This window comes from Mesoplodon bidens (genome assembly GCF_964165515.1).
Source record: "Mesoplodon bidens genome assembly, chromosome: 6".
Classification (NCBI taxonomy): Eukaryota; Metazoa; Chordata; class Mammalia; order Artiodactyla; family Ziphiidae; genus Mesoplodon; species Mesoplodon bidens.
Genome location: NC_138162.1, coordinates 21721310 through 21741596, shown reverse-complemented (window position 1 = coordinate 21741596; position 20287 = coordinate 21721310). Strand labels below are relative to the sequence as shown.

General features: G+C 53.4%; 1 protein-coding gene across 2 annotated transcripts in view; it reads left to right on the top strand.

Annotated features, from left to right (window-relative positions):
• The window catches only part of TLN1 (talin 1), a 32143-nt gene extending 15547 nt beyond the window's left edge, over positions 1 to 16596 (top strand). For both annotated transcript variants that reach the window (XM_081237667.1, XM_081237666.1), the window contains exons 21-57: positions 443 to 571; positions 734 to 850; positions 953 to 1066; positions 1268 to 1402; positions 1559 to 1687; positions 1865 to 1967; positions 2106 to 2314; positions 2659 to 2778; positions 2984 to 3181; positions 3373 to 3512; positions 3698 to 3791; positions 3894 to 3983; positions 4098 to 4220; positions 5508 to 5651; positions 6138 to 6299; positions 6537 to 6677; positions 6771 to 6952; positions 7153 to 7285; positions 7502 to 7603; positions 7689 to 7859; positions 7945 to 8094; positions 8202 to 8303; positions 8383 to 8502; positions 9262 to 9408; positions 9579 to 9745; positions 9854 to 10037; positions 10126 to 10251; positions 10355 to 10471; positions 13518 to 13703; positions 13845 to 13952; positions 14473 to 14578; positions 14778 to 14902; positions 15004 to 15129; positions 15263 to 15325; positions 15436 to 15618; positions 15769 to 15897; positions 16027 to 16596. In XM_081237667.1, the coding sequence (XP_081093793.1) occupies positions 443 to 571; positions 734 to 850; positions 953 to 1066; positions 1268 to 1402; positions 1559 to 1687; positions 1865 to 1967; positions 2106 to 2314; positions 2659 to 2778; positions 2984 to 3181; positions 3373 to 3512; positions 3698 to 3791; positions 3894 to 3983; positions 4098 to 4220; positions 5508 to 5651; positions 6138 to 6299; positions 6537 to 6677; positions 6771 to 6952; positions 7153 to 7285; positions 7502 to 7603; positions 7689 to 7859; positions 7945 to 8094; positions 8202 to 8303; positions 8383 to 8502; positions 9262 to 9408; positions 9579 to 9745; positions 9854 to 10037; positions 10126 to 10251; positions 10355 to 10471; positions 13518 to 13703; positions 13845 to 13952; positions 14473 to 14578; positions 14778 to 14902; positions 15004 to 15129; positions 15263 to 15325; positions 15436 to 15618; positions 15769 to 15897; positions 16027 to 16152 (5001 nt within the window). In that variant the 3' untranslated portion in view covers positions 16153 to 16596. The remainder of the gene's footprint in view (positions 1 to 442; positions 572 to 733; positions 851 to 952; positions 1067 to 1267; positions 1403 to 1558; positions 1688 to 1864; positions 1968 to 2105; positions 2315 to 2658; positions 2779 to 2983; positions 3182 to 3372; positions 3513 to 3697; positions 3792 to 3893; positions 3984 to 4097; positions 4221 to 5507; positions 5652 to 6137; positions 6300 to 6536; positions 6678 to 6770; positions 6953 to 7152; positions 7286 to 7501; positions 7604 to 7688; positions 7860 to 7944; positions 8095 to 8201; positions 8304 to 8382; positions 8503 to 9261; positions 9409 to 9578; positions 9746 to 9853; positions 10038 to 10125; positions 10252 to 10354; positions 10472 to 13517; positions 13704 to 13844; positions 13953 to 14472; positions 14579 to 14777; positions 14903 to 15003; positions 15130 to 15262; positions 15326 to 15435; positions 15619 to 15768; positions 15898 to 16026) is intronic.
• The last annotated feature ends 3691 nt before the right edge of the window (positions 16597 to 20287 follow it).

Genomic DNA, 20287 nt, shown 5'->3' with positions numbered 1-20287 from the left:
CAGGAAGAAGCCAATAGATTCCCAGGCTCCCTGGGCTCTGGGGCTCTTCAGTTTGCAGGAGTAACCAGGGCCCCTGCTTTGGTATCCCTGAGATCCCCACTCTAAACTGCGTTCTTCTTGTCCCAGAGAGCCCTGCTCACCCCCATTTGCTAGTGGTATTTTGTGGGGAGGGGGGGAAGAAATATGGCCGCTTCCCCAGAGAGGGGAAGCAGAAACAATTCTACCTAAGGAAGGGATTTCAGCATCCCAGATGGAAGCCAGAGCCCCTTTAGGCTCCCCTTTTGCCTGCCTGAGGTAACTCGTCTCAACTATGATTACCTTTCAGTGGGGGTAGTTAGAAATGATTTCAGGAAAACACCTCTGAGTTTGGAGGGGTCAGGGAGGAGCTTATTTAGGGTCCACAGGGACGCAGGGTGGTAAATGTCCCCTCGCCACCTCTCAGGGAGCAGCCGCCCACCCTGACAGTGAGGAGCAGCAGCAGCGGCTGCGGGAAGCGGCTGAGGGTCTCCGCATGGCGACCAACGCAGCTGCACAGAATGCCATCAAGAAAAAGCTGGTGCAGCGCCTGGAGGTGAGGCTGGGAACCAAGCCAGTGTAGGTGCTGTAGGAGGAATGCAACTGGGAGGGCTGTGCGGGGACGCTGACGTTTCCTTGGGGGATAGCACGGGCAGGGTAAGCCAGGGCCAGGGTGTAGGAATGTCTGGGCCTCGTCCTCACTATTCTGTCCTTAAAGCACGCAGCCAAGCAGGCTGCAGCCTCAGCTACACAGACCATCGCTGCGGCCCAACATGCAGCCTCCACCCCCAAGGCCTCTGCCGGCCCCCAGCCACAGCTGATGCAGAGCTGCAAGGTGAGACGCCAGGAAGCGCGTGGGGGCGGGAGGAGGCATGGAAGATGGGGGACTTTCCCCCAGCCTGCGGAGAGGTGGCTCTGATGACATTTTCACCTACAGGCTGTGGCAGAGCAGATTCCACTGCTGGTGCAGGGCGTCCGAGGGAGCCAAGCCCAGCCTGACAGTCCCAGTGCGCAGCTAGCCCTCATCGCTGCCAGCCAGAGCTTCCTGCAGGCAAGGCACCTTCCGCTCACCACTCAGACCAGACCCTTCCCACTCCTCTATAAGACCTTTAGATTTAATGTAAATCTCTGCCAGTAGCCTCTCTCCCAGTACTGAGCCCCAGCGCTCACCACATCCTGACCGTCATCAGTCCCTGTACCCAAGCCCAGAGGGCGTATGGTACACTTCATCTGCCCACCTGTTCCCCAACAGCCAGGTGGGAAGATGGTGGCAGCCGCGAAGGCCTCAGTGCCAACAGTTCAGGACCAGGCATCGGCCATGCAGCTGAGTCAGTGTGCTAAAAACCTTGGCACCGCACTGGCTGAACTCCGTACCGCTGCCCAGAAGGTATAGGAGCTGGCTCTCTTTTTGGAAGATATGGGGGGAGTCCTAGGATGATGGAGAATATCCTAAAATGGGTAATTGTGTAAACTGAGGCGTGAGTGAGACACACTGTACCTCCTACACCTCAACCCCCCCCCCCCGCCCTCCATATCTTTGTAGGCTCAGGAAGCATGTGGGCCTTTGGAGATGGATTCTGCTCTGAGTGTGGTACAGAATCTAGAGAGAGATCTGCAGGAAGTGAAGGCAGCAGCTCGAGATGGCAAGCTTAAGCCCTTACCTGGGGAGACGGTAGGTATTCGAAAGACCTCATTCTTACTCAAACCCTGAGGTCTTCCTTCTCACCCATGCCCCAGAGCTGCCCAGAACCTTCATTCAAACTGCCAGCTGTCCCTGAATAGCTTCTCAGGTTCCCTCTTCCCCGTTCTTCCTGCACCTGATCCCCTGAGTCTCCTCCTTCATCCCTAGATGGAGAAGTGTGCCCAGGACCTGGGCAACAGCACCAAAGCAGTGAGCTCCGCCATCGCCCAGCTGCTGGGGGAGGTTGCCCAGGGCAATGAGAATTACGCAGGTACGTGGACAGGGCTGGGAATGGGGCATGTGGTGAGGAGGATGGGGGAATGGGGAGTTGTATGGAGGAAGCCACCGGCATCAGGGCCTGGCAATGAAGGTGCCTTTTCCCCTCCTTCCTCTCTCCTCGTTTCCCCAGGTATCGCAGCTCGGGATGTGGCAGGTGGACTGCGGTCACTGGCCCAAGCCGCCAGGGGTGTAGCTGCCCTGACATCAGATCCTGCGGTGCAAGCCATTGTGCTTGACACAGCCAGTGATGTACTGGATAAGGCCAGCAGCCTCATCGAGGAGGCGAAGAAGGCAGCTGGCCATCCAGGGGACCCTGAGAGCCAGCAGCGGCTTGCGCAGGTCAGGTATTGGGACAGGGCCACTCCCTCCCTCTCCCCCAGATCCCATCAGAAGGCCCACCCTGACCGGGGAAGAGTCTCATTGACACCGCAGCTCCTCCGTGGATTCTGCCCTTCCTTCTCAGTCTTAGTAGAAGTGTCTTAGCTGGACTGAGGCAGGGGCCTAGCTGAAAGCCACATTTGGGGAAGTTTGATCACCATCACTTGATACCCAAATGTGATACCCTGGCCTATTCAGCTAAAACACCCCCTTTCTGCTTTCACTTTCAGCGTCTCCCATGGGTGGAGGAGGGGATCTCCCAGTTGTTTCCATTTTGGCAACCCCTGTCTCCTTTCCCACCTCAGGTGGCTAAAGCAGTGACCCAGGCCCTGAACCGCTGCGTCAGCTGCCTGCCTGGTCAGCGAGATGTGGACAATGCCCTGAGAGCAGTGGGAGATGCCAGCAAGCGACTCCTGAGTGACTCGGTAGGAGGACAGGGGTGTGGGGGGAACACAGGGAGGATGAAGGACTCCAAGCTTCTACCTCTGGACCTCTCCTTGACCCTGACTCCCCAGATGTATCCCCTTTCATTGCCCCCAGGCTCTGTGCCCACCTCTCAGCGCTCCTTTACCAGACTCTCCCTCACGTCATTTCCCATTCTTGCACCTGACTTTGTCTCTGACCCTGCAGCTTCCCCCCAGCACCGGGACTTTTCAAGAAGCTCAGAGCCGGCTGAATGAAGCCGCTGCTGGGCTAAATCAGGCAGCCACAGAACTGGTGCAGGCCTCTCGGGGAACCCCTCAGGACCTGGCTCGAGCCTCAGGTCGATTCGGACAGGACTTCAGCACCTTCCTGGAAGCTGGTGTGGAGATGGCAGGCCAGGCTCCGGTACGAAGAGGCACTGGGTCCTGTTCAAGGGTTAGATCAGGGGCATCTCTGTGGCCATGGAGTCCCCATCTGCTCCTGGCTCACTCCCCTCCCCAGTCTCTAGCAGTACTTGAGTGTCTGGGACAGAAGATCCCTTTTAGAGACAGATAAGAAAGGACTGGACAATGTGTTGACCATCTTGCCTTCAACAGAGCCAGGAGGACCGCGCCCAGGTTGTGTCCAACTTGAAGGGCATCTCCATGTCTTCAAGCAAACTTCTTCTGGCCGCCAAAGCCCTGTCCACAGACCCTGCAGCCCCCAACCTCAAGAGTCAGCTGGCGGCAGCTGCCCGGTACGTAGGAGCTGGGAAGCCCAGCCCTAGAATGTTGAAGAGACTGGGGAGGGGACATCTCATGAGAAGTCCCTGGCTTAGGAGTCGTTCCAGGCAAAAGAGAAATGGCTAGAGACGTCCTACACGTACAGGATGCAGAAATGATGACCTTTGCACCCATTCACTTGACTTTCTCTTCCTCCCAGGGCAGTGACTGACAGTATCAACCAGCTCATCACCATGTGCACCCAGCAGGCGCCAGGCCAGAAGGAGTGTGACAATGCCCTGCGGGAATTGGAGGTGGGCCCTGTCAGGCTAAACGGGGTGGGGGTTGAGGAAAGGGTTCTTGGTTGGAGGGTGAGGGGGGTGTCTTGGATCTCACTTCACCCTCCCCCTCTACAGACGGTCCGGGAACTCCTAGAGAACCCGGTCCAGCCCATCAACGACATGTCCTACTTTGGCTGCCTGGACAGTGTCATGGAAAACTCAAAGGTAAGTGCACCCAGGAACCCAGGAGGGCAGAGGACAGGAAGATGGAACTAACCGGGGGCTGCTCTATCCCTCTGAGAACAGGCTCTGACTCTCCTGACACACTCTGTTCCTCAGGTACTGGGTGAGGCCATGACGGGCATCTCCCAAAATGCCAAGAACGGAAACCTGCCGGAGTTTGGGGAGGCCATTGCCACAGCCTCCAAGGCCCTCTGCGGCTTCACCGAGGCAGCTGCGCAGGTTATTCTCCTGAGATGGTCCCTGGAATGCCCCTGCTTTCCCTACCCCACCTCCTCGCAGCCTGACACACTTGCAGATAAGTCAAAAAGTTACGCTTGCAAAGCCAACTGTATGGAAACTGGGGATCTTTCCCCCTCCTAAAGTAGAGATATTTGTCAGCAATCATAGAACACCAGCAATTCTGATCACTGTCACCCCTGAGCCCTGGTGCTTTGAGTTATGGTTACACTGTCCAATCATTAGGCTGTTTCCAGACCCAGCTTTCTTGGTATATGCTGATTAGCATATGCAAATTATTTTCACATAATTATTACTTTTGCGGGGGGCGGCGGAGCAGGGGGGTGTGCCGCAAAGCATGTGGGATCTTAGTTCCCTGACCAGGGATCGAACCTGGGCTCCCTGCAGTGGAAGTCTTAACCACTGGACAACCTGGGAAGTCCCTACACAATTGTTACTTTATTAGAATAGTACCAGGGACTAAATTTCCAGTTACTTGCGTCACCACTTAACTTTGCCTTTTTCTACATTATGAAGTGTAAAACGACCTATTAGCTCAGAGTATTTTGCTTTCATATATGAATCCTTAAAACAAACTGGCTTGAGAGCTCATCATCTCAGACTGTTTCTCTGAAGGCCTATCATCCTGCTCCTTCAGTCTCCCTACCTCCCTGTGTCCTGTTCTGTTGGGTGGCCTGCAGTATATGGTTTAATTTATTTCTGGAAAAGCATGAAGAGGAAAAAGCAAAGCTACCATGTGTTGGGTGAAGTAAGAATCAAACCTTATGATGGTCTTCCAAGCAAAAACAGATTTTGGCAACCATTATACCCATCCCTTCCCTCTTTCCAAATCTCTGAAGCTTGGAGGTATCGTGTTAATTAGCCTAACACCCTCTATAGTTTTACAGCTATCTCTAAAAGAGGTTTTGTGTGTGTGTGTTTGTGTGTGTATGGGGCTTTCAAACTTTTTTTACTGCCACTTACAGTAAGCAGTACTTTTCACCTTAAGACCCAGCATACATACACATAGAATTTTAATAAAAACCTTATTTTGTGTCTTTCCTTTTTTTTTTTTTTTACTTTTTTAATCTTCTGAAATGTTTGAACAAATTTAACAAAACAGGAGAGGTTTTTTCCCTCTTACAGTGTAACTATAGCTGATACACCTCCACTCACGTAGAACCCTGGCCACTAAACTTAGCCCTGCTCCCCATTGTCCCCACTATGGCTATTCGAGTCCCACCTAAGGAATATTCCTTGTTCCTCACCCCACCTCTTCTCTCTCCCCAGGCTGCATATCTGGTTGGCGTCTCTGACCCCAATAGCCAAGCTGGACAGCAAGGGCTGGTGGAGCCCACGCAGTTTGCCCGAGCAAACCAGGCAATTCAAATGGCCTGTCAGAGTTTGGGAGAGCCTGGCTGCACCCAGGCCCAGGTAACTCAAAGGGACAGGCACCATGGACAAGCCTGGGAAAGGCTGCTGAGCCAGGACAGACCAGCCTCGTCGGGGGAGAGGGAGATGCAGGACATGTGGGGAAGGAGAGGTTGGGGCCCCAGCTCTGACCTCCCACCCACAGCGTCTCTGGGTCATTGTCTTCTCCTGCCGTGCTTCTCATTGTTCCTTCAGTTACTGCCAAGTTCACCACCTCTTTATGGATGTTTGAGCTCACTCTCCTACAGAGCCTGTTACTGTTTCTCCATTAGTGGGTCGGCTTTTCACCTTCCTTTCCCCCACACCCTGCTCATGCTCATCTCTGGGTATCTCTCTCTCCCAGATCTTGACTTTTCAGGTGGCTCTGTCTTTCCTAATTAGACTTCCAAGGGTATTGCTATACATGCCCCAAGCGAAAGGGGCTGCTCCCTGGAGTGGACACTTCCCTCCTGCCCTCATCGTGGCTCTTCCACGATTCTGTCTCCTCAGGTGCTCTCTGCAGCCACCATTGTGGCCAAACACACGTCTGCGCTGTGTAACAGCTGCCGCCTGGCTTCTGCCCGGACTGCCAATCCTACCGCCAAGCGCCAGTTCGTACAATCAGCCAAGGAGGTGGCCAACAGCACGGCCAATCTTGTCAAGACCATCAAGGTTCCCGGTGTTTGAATTCTCAGCCTCCCCCTGACCTATCCAGGGAGATAGGGCTGACCCCCTGTCACTCCCTGAGGCTTTCTACCAAATCCCGCCTGCCTGAGCCCAAGGCCTTTCCTATCCACGCTGGTCATCACCAGCCTCTCCCCACACCCTTTAAGCTCAGGAGGGAGACCTGGGCTGCACCGCCTTTGTCTACAGTCCGTCCTGAGGGCCTCCCCATCACTCCCTTTTCAGGCGCTGGATGGGGCCTTCACAGAGGAGAACCGTGCGCAGTGCCGAGCAGCAACGGCCCCGCTGCTGGAGGCTGTGGACAATCTGAGTGCCTTTGCATCCAACCCTGAGTTCTCCAGCGTTCCCGCCCAGATCAGCCCCGAGGTGAGGCTGGGTGAAGGCAGAACGGATGGGCCGTCTGCCGCCTTATCTTCCCAGGAGTCTTGAGATTCACCTCCCTGCTTCCCCTCTCCCCAGGGCCGGGCTGCCATGGAGCCCATTGTGATCTCTGCCAAGACAATGTTGGAGAGTGCCGGGGGCCTAATCCAGACAGCCCGGGCCCTGGCAGTCAATCCCCGGGACCCCCCGCGCTGGTCGGTGCTGGCTGGCCACTCCCGTACTGTCTCAGACTCCATCAAGAAGCTCATTACAAGCATGAGGTACAGGGGGTGGGCTGGAGAACCGGTGTGACTGGGGGATATACATTGTGACAGAATGGAGAGGTGGGCACTTAGGTGCAATGAGATGGGATGGTGTTGGAGGACACCTGTTGTCCAAGATTCGGGGGATACAGGGAAAGGCAGGCTAGCCTTATGTTAAAGGGACGTTCTTGGTGTTGGAGCCTGTGATGCGTCTGCAGGGACAAGGCTCCCGGGCAGCTGGAGTGTGAGGCGGCCATTGCAGCTCTGAACAGCTGTCTGCGGGACCTAGACCAGGCTTCCCTTGCCGCAATCAGCCAGCAGCTTGCTCCCCGTGAGGGAATCTCTCAAGAGGTAAGGGGGAAGGGGGTCTATGAAAGGTGTCTGGGAGGAGCGATGGCAGGCTTGAGGAAGGTGGGGGATCTGGGAATGGGCTTCACAGAAACATCGAGGGTATGGAACATGCCAAGGGGGTTAGGTAGTTGGATGTGGAAGGAAGAGTGGGGTCCTGTGCAACTAGAGGGTCCCTTTGCAGGTCACAGTCAGAGCTAAAGTTCGCTTCCTCCCCAGGCCTTGCATACCCAGATGCTCACTGCAGTGCAAGAGATCTCCCATCTTATTGAGCCACTGGCCAGCGCTGCCCGGGCGGAAGCCTCCCAGCTGGGACACAAGGTACCTGGGGAGATACGTGGGGAGACTGGGATAGGGTAAACAAGGGTACCTGGCCCACCTGACCCATTCCAATCCCTTGCCTCAGGTGTCCCAGATGGCCCAGTACTTTGAGCCACTCACCTTGGCTGCAGTGGGTGCTGCCTCCAAGACCCTGAGTCACCCTCAGCAGATGGCACTCCTGGACCAGACCAAAACCTTGGCCGAGTCTGCCCTGCAGTTGCTGTACACGGCCAAGGAGGCTGGCGGTAATCCCAAGGTACTGAGGGCCGGGTTGAGAGGCTGCTACTATAGTAAGAGAAGCAGGAACAGCTGGGCCCCAGCTCACTCAGTCTGCCCCACAGCAAGCAGCTCACACCCAGGAAGCCCTGGAGGAGGCTGTACAGATGATGACAGAGGCCGTGGAGGACCTGACAGCCACCCTCAACGAGGCAGCCAGTGCTGCCGGGGTTGTCGGCGGCATGGTGGACTCCATCACCCAGGCCATCAACCAGGTTGGAGTCTTGGGGTGCCCATGGACAGAGCCTACTGTGGACCAGGGTCCCTGAGCCCAGTGGCAGAGACCAACAATCTTTCCCCTTCCCCCATTCTCTCCCCTTAGCTAGATGAAGGACCAATGGGTGAACCAGAAGGTTCCTTCGTGGATTACCAGACAACTATGGTGCGGACAGCCAAGGCCATTGCTGTCACCGTTCAGGAGATGGTGAGTTTGGGAGAGAAGAAGAGGACTGCTCTTGGAAAGTTGAGTTTGGACATAACTTCACTTCTTCCACTGTCTCCAGGTAACCAAGTCAAACACCAGCCCTGAGGAGCTGGGCCCTCTCGCTAACCAGCTGACCAGTGACTATGGCCGTCTGGCCTCACAGGCCAAGCCTGCAGCTGTGGCTGCTGAAAATGAAGAGGTAACTTGGAGGCAGTTGTGACCTTCCCCAGCGCCTCACAGAAAACCCCAGAGGCATGCCCCTTGTCCCATCATGTCAGCCTCTGGGGCTGTCCCACCCTCGCCCCCTCTGATCTTTCATAGAAAGGGGAACTCCTCCCTCCTCAGGGCCACTCCACGAAAGAGTGATCAGGGCTCCGCATAGGGACAGCATCAAAGCCTTTGGTCACAGGCATAAAGGAGACAGCCCAGAGTCTAGAGCTTTCCTGGTGTGCCGCTGTTTCTCTGCTGACCCTCCTCTGGGCCTGTGGCTGCTTTTCTGCTGTGCTGCAAGCCTGTATTCCCTTCCTGGTTCTTCCTGTTGTAAAGCCCTGAAGCGCTTCCTTCCCTAAGCTCCTGGCTTTCCAAGAAAGCAAGTAATTGGATTTTAGCATGACACACCTAATCCCCAGCCCCAAACCCTTCCACAACTGCACACAGGCCAAATTTTAAGCCGTGGCCTCTGATTCAGGTACCACAGCGTGAAGTGCTTCTCCTCTCCTCCTCACTGCTTAACAAGGTCCTCACAGCTGGTGCCCACAGGCCAGTATTTTCCATGTGTGGGAGGTGACTTCCTGACGGAAGGCTATGAAACAGGACAAGTCTGTGCTGGGTGCTTTTTCTCACTACCTCCTCAGTCTGCAGTGCATGGTTTCTTAGGTCCTTAGTGACTCCTCCGAGCGCACTGGACCTACCCGAGCGCCTCTCGTAAAATCCATCTCCCACTTTCATCTGCTCACAGATAGGTGCCCACATCAAGCACCGGGTTCAGGAACTGGGACACGGCTGTGCTGCTCTGGTCACCAAGGCAGGCGCCCTGCAGTGCAGCCCCAGTGACGCCTACACCAAGAAGGAGCTCATAGAGTGTGCCCGGAGAGTCTCTGAGAAGGTGACTGAGCTCATCCCCACGGACTGAGGGCCAGGCTCCCCAACCCTGCAGCCTTTCCCATCCTCCTCCAGCCTTCCCAGCCCTCTCCTCTGTCCCTTCTCTCAGACACCGGTGACCTTTCCCTTTCACGAGGCACCGGCCACAGTCGCCACATGACTCTCCTCCCCCAGGTCTCCCACGTGCTGGCCGCACTCCAGGCCGGGAATCGTGGCACCCAGGCCTGCATCACGGCAGCCAGTGCTGTGTCCGGCATCATTGCCGACCTCGACACCACCATCATGTTCGCTACCGCTGGCACACTCAATCGAGAGGGCGCTGAAACTTTTGCTGACCACCGGTGAGGAGGGCACTGGGCCTCATGGAGGCAGGGTGGGGTTTGGGCCACAGAGGCTGGAGGGGCCGGGGAAGGCCTGAGAAGAGCTGACTGGGCCGGACCCTCCCCCAGAGAGGGCATTCTGAAGACTGCAAAGGTGCTGGTGGAGGACACCAAGGTCCTGGTGCAGAATGCAGCTGGGAGCCAGGAGAAGTTGGCACAGGCTGCCCAGTCCTCTGTGGCCACCATCACCCGCCTCGCCGACGTGGTCAAGTTGGGTGCAGCCAGCCTGGGAGCCGAGGACCCAGAGACCCAGGTATCCAACTCACCCCTAATTCTGGCCAGAACCACTTCCTGTTCCCCCTTTTCTTCCCACAGACCAGAGCCCCTGCTCCCCCACACAGGTGGTGCTGATCAATGCAGTGAAAGATGTGGCCAAGGCCCTGGGAGACCTCATCAGTGCAACGAAGGCTGCAGCTGGCAAAGTTGGGGATGACCCTGCCGTGTGGCAGCTCAAGAACTCTGCCAAGGTCGGAGGAAATGAGGGCTGCTTCTGGGGAGGGAGCGGATCATCGTGCTTCCTCCTGTTCCTTAAAATGATCCCTCCTTCCCTCCCTCCTCTGATGCCCCCAGGTGATGGTGACCAATGTGACATCACTGCTTAAGACTGTGAAAGCTGTGGAGGATGAGGCCACCAAAGGCACACGGGCCTTGGAGGCAACCACTGAGCACATACGGCAGGAACTGGCGGTGAGTGCAAGTCGGGGGCATCAGGGACTTGGGTCGGAGAGCAGGGTCGTGATAGATTGTGAACTTGCGCCGCACACACACAGATGTAGATACACAGTCTCCAGACTTCTTACACGAGCTGCACTCTTGTCTTCCCCTTCCTCACCTATTTCCTCTCTAGCGTTTGACACCTCCCTTTCATCCCCCCACTTTCTCTGGTCACCAGTGGCCTCTCAGCTGCCACATGCAGTGGCTGCTTCTTGGCCTTCATCTTCTTCAGACATTTCCAAAGCAGTTGACTCCCTTAGCAAGCCTCTCTCTGAAAGCCTTTCTTCCTTTGGCCTTCTTGACACTGGCTTTTCTCTTGCCTCCCACGTCTCTTCTATAGTCGTCATTGAATCACCTTCAACCTGGTAAACGTAGAGGCCTTCCCAGAACTGCACACATCGCCCTCTTACTCTATCCTCTTTTTTGGCAAGTTTAACCACTCTCTTTATCGTTCTCTAACAAGTTGAATTCCAATTCTGAGTTTAGTTATTTCCAACTGCCTGTTTGACATCAGCACCGAGATGCAGTGCCTCCCAACCAGCTGTTCTTCCTGACGTGCTGCTTCCCACTAACGATGGTGACAGCCTCCCGGTCCTGAAGGTTCCCTCTCAGTCATCTTTGACTTCACTGCCTTACTCACCATATTCAGGCCATCGCCAGGTCCTGCCAGCCACCCTCCTCTGTTCTCTTTTCCTTTCATCCCTCCTCTCTGGGCCCACTGGCAGCATTCTCCCTCACTTTGACTGCTGTGCCAGTTTTCTACCTGGTGTCCCTGCCTTCGGTCTCTATCACTTTCATCTTTCCTACTCATCTTTCTAAGTTTCTTTTTTTTTTAAAATATTTATCTATTTATTTGGCTGCATTGGGTCTTAGTTGAGGCATGCGGGATCTTTTGTTGTGGGCTCTGTAAGTTGTGGCGCGCGGGCTTAGTTGCCCCACAGTTCCCTGACCAGGGATCGAACCCGCGTCCCCTGCACTGGAAGGCGGATTCTTAACCACTGGACCACCGTGGAAGTCCCTCATCTTTCTAACTTCTAAATTTGTCTTTCTCATCTTCTGCTTTCACCTCTCCTTAGAGATGTCTAAATTGAAATTCCTAACTTTCTGCTTCCCAAACCTCATCATTCCCTCATCTTTCCCATATCAGTAAATGGCACCTCTTAGTAACTCAGTTCCTAAAGACAGAAACCCAGCTTTAACATCTTTCTCTCGTTCCCTACATCTGAACCCAGCAGCAGTTCTTTTAGTGCTCCCTCCAAATAGATGTCATTTTCCCTTTGCCCCATCTCTGCTACCACCACCTTGTCCAAACTATCATCGGTCCTTAGCTGTGTTTATGTGATAGCGTCTGTCTAATCTCCCTGCTTCCCCACTCCACTCACCCACTCCAGTCCATCCTCTCTACATGGTAGCCAGAATAATCTTTTTTTTTTTTTAAGGCCGTGCCGTGCAGCTTGTGGAATCTTAGTTCCTCGACCAGGGATTGAACCTAGGGCCATGGCAGTGAAAGCGCCAAGTCCTAACCACTGGACCGCCAGGGAATTCCCAGAATAATCTTTTAAAAATATACATCAGGTTATGTCACTTCAGTGCTTACAACCCTTTAGTGACTGCCCTGGCATCTGTGGTAAAATCCACTCTCCTTACCATCGCCTCCCAGTTCCCAGGGCCCCCTGCTCTCCTCCCCTTCCAGGCCCCAGGCCCACTGCATTCTCAGCTCTGCCCACTGCAGGCCCTTGCTCTTGCTCTCTTCCAGCTTTTTGAACATCTGGTTCCTTCTACTCTTTTAGGCTTCAGCTTAAACATCCCCTCCTCCTGAGGCCTTCCCTGACCACCTTTATGAAAAAGGACTTCCTTTTTCTTTCTCATCACAGCACCCTCTTTTTTTCCTTCACAGTCTAGTTTCTCTGCTTGTTTACCTATGTATAATCTGTTTCCAAAACCAGAATGTAAGCTCCACGAGAACAAGGGCCTTGTCTACCTTATCCCCCATTGCATTCCTAGCACCTCACACAGAATCTGCCACCTAGCTGATCTTTAGTAATTTGTTGGATGAACACATACATCAAAATATTTTTATGGGGCTTCCCTGGTGGCGCAGTGGTTGAGAGTTCCGCCTGCCGATGCAGGGGACACGGGTTCGTGCCCCGCTTCGGGAAGATCCCATATGCCGTGGAGCGGCTGGGCCCATGAGCCATGGCCGCTGGGCCTGTGCATCTGGAGCCTGTGCTCCGCAGCAGGAGAGGCCACAACAGTGAGAGGCCCGCGTACCGCAAAAAAAAAAAAAAATTTTATGACTTTTACATATTATATGAAATTCTAACTTCCTTATTCTGATATTCAAGACCCCAACAGGGCTTCCCTGGTGGCGCAGTGGTTGAGAGTCCGCCTGCCGATGCAGGGGACACGGGTTCGTGCCCCAGTCCGGGAAGATCCCACATGCCGCGGAGCGGCTGGGCCCGTGAGCCATGGCTGCTGAGCCTGCGCGTCCGGAGCCTGTGCTTCGCAACGGGAGAGACCACAACAATGAGAGGCCCACATACCGCAGAAAAAAAAAAAAAAAAAAAAAGACCCCAACAATCTTTTCTCCTTCATCAGCATATTCTAGAACATTCCTTGATACTCTTCCACTTGACGTCCTGGTTATTCATGCTCTACCACTTACCTAAAATGCCCTCCTGTTATCTATATTTCTTAAGACCCAGCTCCTTGCCCACCTTCACCACTCACCCTGTCAAGGCTTCTCTTTAGTTTACGAATGAAAACCCAGCTCAGAGGTACTTCTTTAATTTCAAACAAATAAATTCTCCCTGATCACTTCAGTCAGAAATGACGACCAGCTGCCTTCTATTATATTAGCTGTGAATGTGTGAAAGTCTCCAAGCACTTGACCTATGATAAATATTCAGTGAATGCTTGTTGAGTGAACACATGGATGAATAAACCAATCACATGACTGCTGTGCTATCTTACAGCCTCACTCACTGTGGAATTTTTCTTCTTGTTCTACCCCCAACAGGTCTTCTGTTCCCCAGAGCCACCTGCCAAGACCTCTACCCCAGAAGATTTCATCCGCATGACCAAGGGTATCACCATGGCAACAGCCAAGGCTGTTGCCGCTGGGAACTCCTGTCGCCAGGAGGATGTCATTGCCACAGCCAATCTAAGTCGCCGTGCAATCGCAGATATGCTTCGGGCTTGCAAGGTAGACATCCTCGTGGTGAGGCAGAAGTTTGAGGCAGTGAGGCAGCTTTAGGGCAGAACATGGTAGGGAGAAACTGTAGGGACTTGGGGGACTGGGAGCTCCCAAAGGATCCTAAAGCTAACATATTACCCGGTGGTATAGGAAGCAGCCTACCACCCAGACGTGGCCCCTGATGTGCGGCTTCGAGCCCTGCACTATGGCCGGGAATGTGCCAATGGCTACCTGGAACTGCTGGACCACGTGCTGCTGGTAAGGCGGGGGTTGTCTGCTCCTCACACCGGCCTCCCTGAACACACAGTGCTCTTCCCACAGGCCTCAGACCCCACTCTCTAATTTTTTGTTCAAATCTCCCCCTCAACCCCACCATCTCTTCCCCAAATCTGTTCTTATTTCCAAGTCTCCTTTCCACTGGGGCCCCATCAGTCTTAGCATCTTGGGTTCTCCCACTCACCTCTTCCCTCTTTTTGTTTTCTCCTCTCTTCCCACCTGACCTTCTTCTCTACCTCGTCATCTCTTTCTTCTCATTTCATCATTCTCCTTGTTCCTTGTCAGCCGGTGAGTGACACACAGCCCAGCCCCCCTGTCTTCACCATGTGTGCCGTGTGATGCCTGGAGTCCACCTGCATAGGCTGTGTGGCGTTTGAGGCTGTGGTGTGGAGCGGTCTAGGAATGGGGGCGGGGTGGGGAGGGTTTTGATCTGCCCTTTTTCAAAGGTCAAGGTAGACGCTAAGATCTGATGTTCCCTGTTCCCTGCCCCCGTCTTCCCCAGACCCTGCAGAAGCCCAGCCCAGAACTGAAGCAGCAGTTGACGGGGCACTCAAAGCGTGTGGCTGGTTCAGTCACTGAGCTCATCCAGGCTGCTGAGGCCATGAAGGGTGAGGGGCGACCAGGGGCAGGGAGGGAAGGGAGACCCTTGTCCCGGGGAGACCTCTGCTTCCGGTAGTCTGCTCGGAGCTGGCCTCTGCCCATAGTCCTCACAGATGCCAAGGCCCCGGTGCTAGTAACCGTGCTGCCCAGTGCTCCTGACCTCCCTGCTCTGCCTTAACCTCTTCCTCTCCCACGTCGTCCCACCAGGAACAGAATGGGTGGACCCAGAGGACCCCACAGTCATTGCTGAGAACGAGCTCCTGGGAGCTGCGGCTGCCATTGAGGCTGCAGCCAAAAAGCTGGAGCAGCTGAAGCCCCGGGCCAAACCCAAGGTCAGTCCTGCTCCCTCCCTCTTCCCTACCCTCAGAACATCTGCACCTTCAGCCCCTCGAACTTTCCATCTCTCTCGGCAACCTTCGTCTGTTCTTTGCAGGAGGCGGACGAGTCCTTGAACTTCGAGGAACAGATACTAGAAGCTGCCAAGTCCATTGCAGCAGCCACCAGTGCCCTGGTGAAGGCTGCATCAGCTGCCCAGAGGGAACTGGTGGCCCAAGGGAAGGTAAGGACTCGGATAGCCAGCAGAAAGGGGACAGCAGCAGCTTTGCCGTCCACACCTGCCGGCATTGTAGCCGGGAGGCTCTTAGGACCTGCGGAGAGCACAGGTCTAAGCAGGCTCCCGCCTTCCTCCACAGGTGGGCGCCATTCCAGCCAATGCACTGGATGATGGGCAGTGGTCCCAGGGCCTCATTTCTGCCGTGAGTGTATAACTCCCCCTACATCCCTCTGAGCTTCAGAGACTTGAGAAGGCTGGAGAGGGGATGGACCAGGGCAAGAGGCATATTGTAATCTAATCTCCCTGTTTCAGGCCCGGATGGTGGCTGCAGCCACCAACAATCTGTGTGAGGCAGCCAATGCAGCTGTCCAAGGCCACGCCAGCCAGGAGAAGCTCATCTCATCAGCCAAGCAGGTCGCTGCCTCCACAGCCCAGCTCCTCGTGGCCTGCAAGGTCAAGGCAGACCAGGACTCTGAGGCAATGAAACGGCTTCAGGTGAGGAACCCTGACCCATCCCATTGTACCCTGAGCTGTGCTGCTTTAAACTGTCACCCCCAAGGCATGCTTTCTGTGAGGGAGTTGAGGGACTCTCTCAGCTGGGACCCTACCTGAGTTCTCAACTCATGCTGCCTTCTCTCTACCCAGGCTGCCGGCAACGCAGTGAAACGAGCCTCTGATAACCTGGTGAAGGCGGCACAGAAGGCTGCAGCCTTTGAAGAGCAGGAGAACGAGACAGTGGTGGTGAAGGAGAAGATGGTCGGGGGCATTGCCCAGGTAAGCTCTGTCCCAGACGCTGTGAGGGACACTGTCAGCAGGGCGGTCCCAGTGCCCGTGCCGGTCTCAACTACCCTAAACCCTAACGCACATACGCACTGACCTGAGTCCCTGAACTCCATCCCTCAGATCATTGCCGCCCAGGAAGAGATGCTTCGGAAGGAACGAGAGCTGGAAGAGGCACGGAAGAAGCTGGCACAGATCCGGCAACAGCAGTACAAGTTCCTGCCTTCAGAGCTTCGAGATGAGCACTAGGGCAGCCGCTTCTGTTCGACGCAGACCCAGCCCAGAGACTGTGCCTGCCACCACCAAAGCCTTCTGGGCTGTCGGGCCCAGCCTGCCACCCCAGCACTGCCCGAAGTGCCTGCCAAACCCCGGGCCTGGCCCTGCCCAGTCCCACTGCACATCCCCTGTCCCTTCCCGGATCCAAGTGCCTTCATGCCCTAGGGCCCCCTAAGTGCCTGCCCCTCCCCAGAGTATTAACGCTCCGAGAGTATTATTAACGCTGCTGTACCTCAGTCTGAACCTGCCAGGGCCCCAGCCCGCTGCACCCCGCCAGCAGCTTCCAGCCAGTCCCCACAGCCTCCGCTCTTCTCCTCCTTTTTGATACTGGCGAGCCCCACCCCCAGCTACCTGTGGGGGCCGTGAGGGTGCAAGCCCCCAACAGGTCATGCTCCAATAAAGGTGATTCTGCCTGCAGCCTCTGCCTGGCTTCATGAGGAGGTTCCCCCAGGGCAGGGCAGAGAGAGTGGGATTCAGTTCTGTACCCACTTGAGCTGGCTCAGAAATGGAGTGGGGGCAGACCGGCAGTCTGCCCCAAGGCCCCTGCCTCCTACTTGCACCCAGATCCCTGAAGTCATCCTCGTCGGGAAGCTGTCCCCGAGGAGTCGCACTCCTGTTGTCCCCTAGCTCGCTGGCCAGCGCCTGCGCCTCACCAAGTGTCATTCTTCTGTTGCTGGGACAGCAGCTGCCGCTGCTCTTTGTGGCCGCAAGGACACTGTGCTTCATCACTGCTCAGAGTTTGTGAACAAATCCAGTCCCTAGCCAAATCCGAATTTGCAAAAAGCAGCTTTGCTGAAAACAGTAAGCCTATGGATACAAGTGTCTGGGCCTAAGAGAACTGTGGCCACGTATTTGGTTGAGGCAGTTAACAAGCAAAAAATCCAACCGGAGGCTGCCTCAGGTAGGCTCAACTATTGACTGGGTTGGGCCCTTCCGGGCCCTTCCGCGCCCTCCCCGGCCTTGCTGCTGCACGGGCCTAGAATAGCACTAGAAGAAAAGTAACTGAAAAAGCCGGACCCAAGTGTGAGGCCGCGTAATCAGAGACCAGAGCTCCCCTAGTGGCCAGGCGGGTGCTGGCAGCCCTGTTCCAGCTGCCCTGCTCACCTGTAGGGTTGAGTGGAGGGAAGCGGTCAGGGAGGTGGGTGCTGTGTGCTTCCACTTCCTTCCACATCCGCCCACGCTGCCCACACTGCATGGACCACCTGGCAGTCCTCTCAGATCTGCCGCTATTTTCATGCATGATTCTTTAACCAGCCCTGCTGCCCAGTTTATTTCCTTGCTTCTCCCTCCAAGTAGAACACAATTACCACCCATCTGCTGCGACTCTTGTCACCTCCTGTCACCTCCTTGAAGCCATGACATCTTCTATCCCATTAGAGTAAGTTTAAAGTAGACAGAATGAGTTTGTCCTCGCCAGGGCTGCCCATTAGGGGAGGTGCCAACTTCCTACCATCAAGCCTGTTGCCTGTGATTAATTCATTCAATATTCACTAAGCCATGCCCATGCTAAGCACTGGAAAACAGAGATGTATTATCACCTCTCTGACGCAGACTGGCAACTGCCATACGTACTGCTGTGGCTCCCTAACCCCAGATCCAATGTCCTAGCATCGTTGACCTTAGAGATCAAATCCCTTTTACAACTTCCCCAACAAGGGGTAGTCCAGACTGTTTGAACTCCTCCAGCTATGAGCCCAGGACAGCTGCTGACTCCTGCTACCACTTCCCTGCCATATCCTCAGGAACTGTGACCAATCACGTACCTCTCACTAGTGATGCCTCAGGGAGCCTTCTGGGGATAGACTTCAATAACCATTAGACCAGCAGTTCTTAAAATGTGGTTGGCCCTCCGGCCCCTAGAGGTTCCCAAGACCCTTTCAGGGGTCCATAAGGTCAAGATTATTTTCATAATAATACTAAGACATTAGTTTCCTTTTTCACAGTGTCAACATTTGCACTGACGGTGCAAGAACATTGGTGGATAAACTGCCTTAGTACAAGTCGAGGCAGTAGCCCAAACTGTACTACAAACAGTCATTGTAGTCTTCACCACCATGCACTAGCAATTTAAAAAATAAGTGCTGGCTTCTTACTTAAGAATGTCCTTGATGAGGCAGTAAAAAAATATTAATTTTATTAAATCTTAGTCCTTTAGTAACAATTCTTTTCAATATTCTGTGTGATGAACTGGGAAGTATGCATAGAGCACCTCTGCTGCACACCGACGTGTGGTGGTGTCTCAAGGAAAGAACCTAGACAATTCTTTGAGTTGTGAGCTGAACTAGCTGCTTTTTTCATGGAGCACCACATTTACCTGCAGGAATGACTGACAGACAAACCATGGTTATCAGGCTTGAGTATCTGGCAGATCTTTTCTCGAACAACAAAAAAACAAAACAAAAAACCAGAGTGTGTCACTTCAGGGAAAAACCTGACGGTACTTGTTGCCAATGATACAATTCAAGCTTTCAAGTGAAAACTAGAATTTTAGAAAACTTGTTTCTGCCATGAGCTTTACAGCTTCCCCACACTTAAACTTTTCTGTTGAAACCATCATGATTTTTTAAATAATATATAATGAAAGGTATTGACATTGGAAACATCTGCATAGTTCAGTGAACCATTTTCCAAATGACCAATGCTTGATGTTACAAAATTATCCCTGGGTAAAAGATCCAACCAAAGTGCAATACAGACTAATTGGTTACAATGAAACACTGTACAAAAAGGTTATTGATATGGTTTCAGGTTCCTCATTGCAACTAACCCTTAAGAGCATACCATCTGTCAAGTGTTGATGTAGCATCAAAGAAGAATATCCAGAATCACCCAAAAAGGCCACAAATACCAATGACCCTCGAACAACATGGGTTTGAACAGCACTAGTCCACCTATATGTGGACTAGTTTATTACAGTACTATGTGATCTGCGGTTGGTTGAATCCAGGGTCGCAGAATCATGAATACGGAGGAACCGAGCATACAGAGGGTTAAGTTATGGATTTTCAACTTCACAGACCCCTGTCTTGTTCAAGGGTCAGCTATATACTATTCTCTTTTCCAACTATGTATCTGTGTGAGACTAGATTCTCTTCCTATACAGTACTTTAAACAACCAATACATAGCAACAGATAGAAAGCTCAAGTAGATTTTGAGAATCCAGTTGTCCTCTATTAAGCCAGATATTAAAGAGATATGCAAAAATGTAAAATAACTGCCATGCTCTCACTAATTTGGGGAGGTGAATATAGTTATTTTTCATTAAAAGTATGTTAACATGGTAATGTGTAATGGGTTTGTTTCTGTTACTTTTTTTTTTGTAATTTTTATTTATTTATTTATTTATTTATTTATTTATTTATTTATGGCTGTGTTGGCTCCTCATTTCTGTGCAAGGGCTTTCTCTAGTTGCAGCAAGTGGGGGCCACTCCTCATCGCGGTGCGCGGGCCTCTCACTATCGCGGCCTCTCCTGTTGCGGAGCACAGGCTCCGGACGCGCAGGCTCAGCGGCCGTGGCTCACGGGCCCAGCCACTCCGCGGCATGTGGGATCTTCCCAGACCGGGGCACGAACCCGCGTTCCCTGCATCGGCAGGCGGACTCTAAACCACTGTGCCACCAGGGAAGCCCTGTTTCTGTTACTTTTAATGAATTAATAAATACTGAAATTTTTTCTTAGTTTCCATTTTAATATGGTAAGTATTGATAGATATGACCCACTCCAACAAAAGCTTTTTGAATCTTCAAACGCCACTCTCAATTTTTAAGAGCGTATGGGGGTTCTAAGATGAAGAAGTTTGAGAATTGGCCCACTAGACCATGAGTTCCCCTAGATCCACATAGTATCTTTGTGAATTCTGAACCTGGTGCACAAAAAATTCACCCACCAAATGTTTACCAAGTGCCAACTCTATGCCTGATGCTATGCTACACTGGGGATTCAGAATTGAAAAAGACAGTCCCTGTTCTGGAGATCGGTGAAGGAGGCAAACAGGTACAAGGACAGTTATAACAGGGACTATGAGAATGTCAGTCAGGAGCCTTCACCAAAAACATGCACCTATTAGGTGGAAAGGGTGGTCGGGACAAGTGGCTAGGGAAGTCTTCCC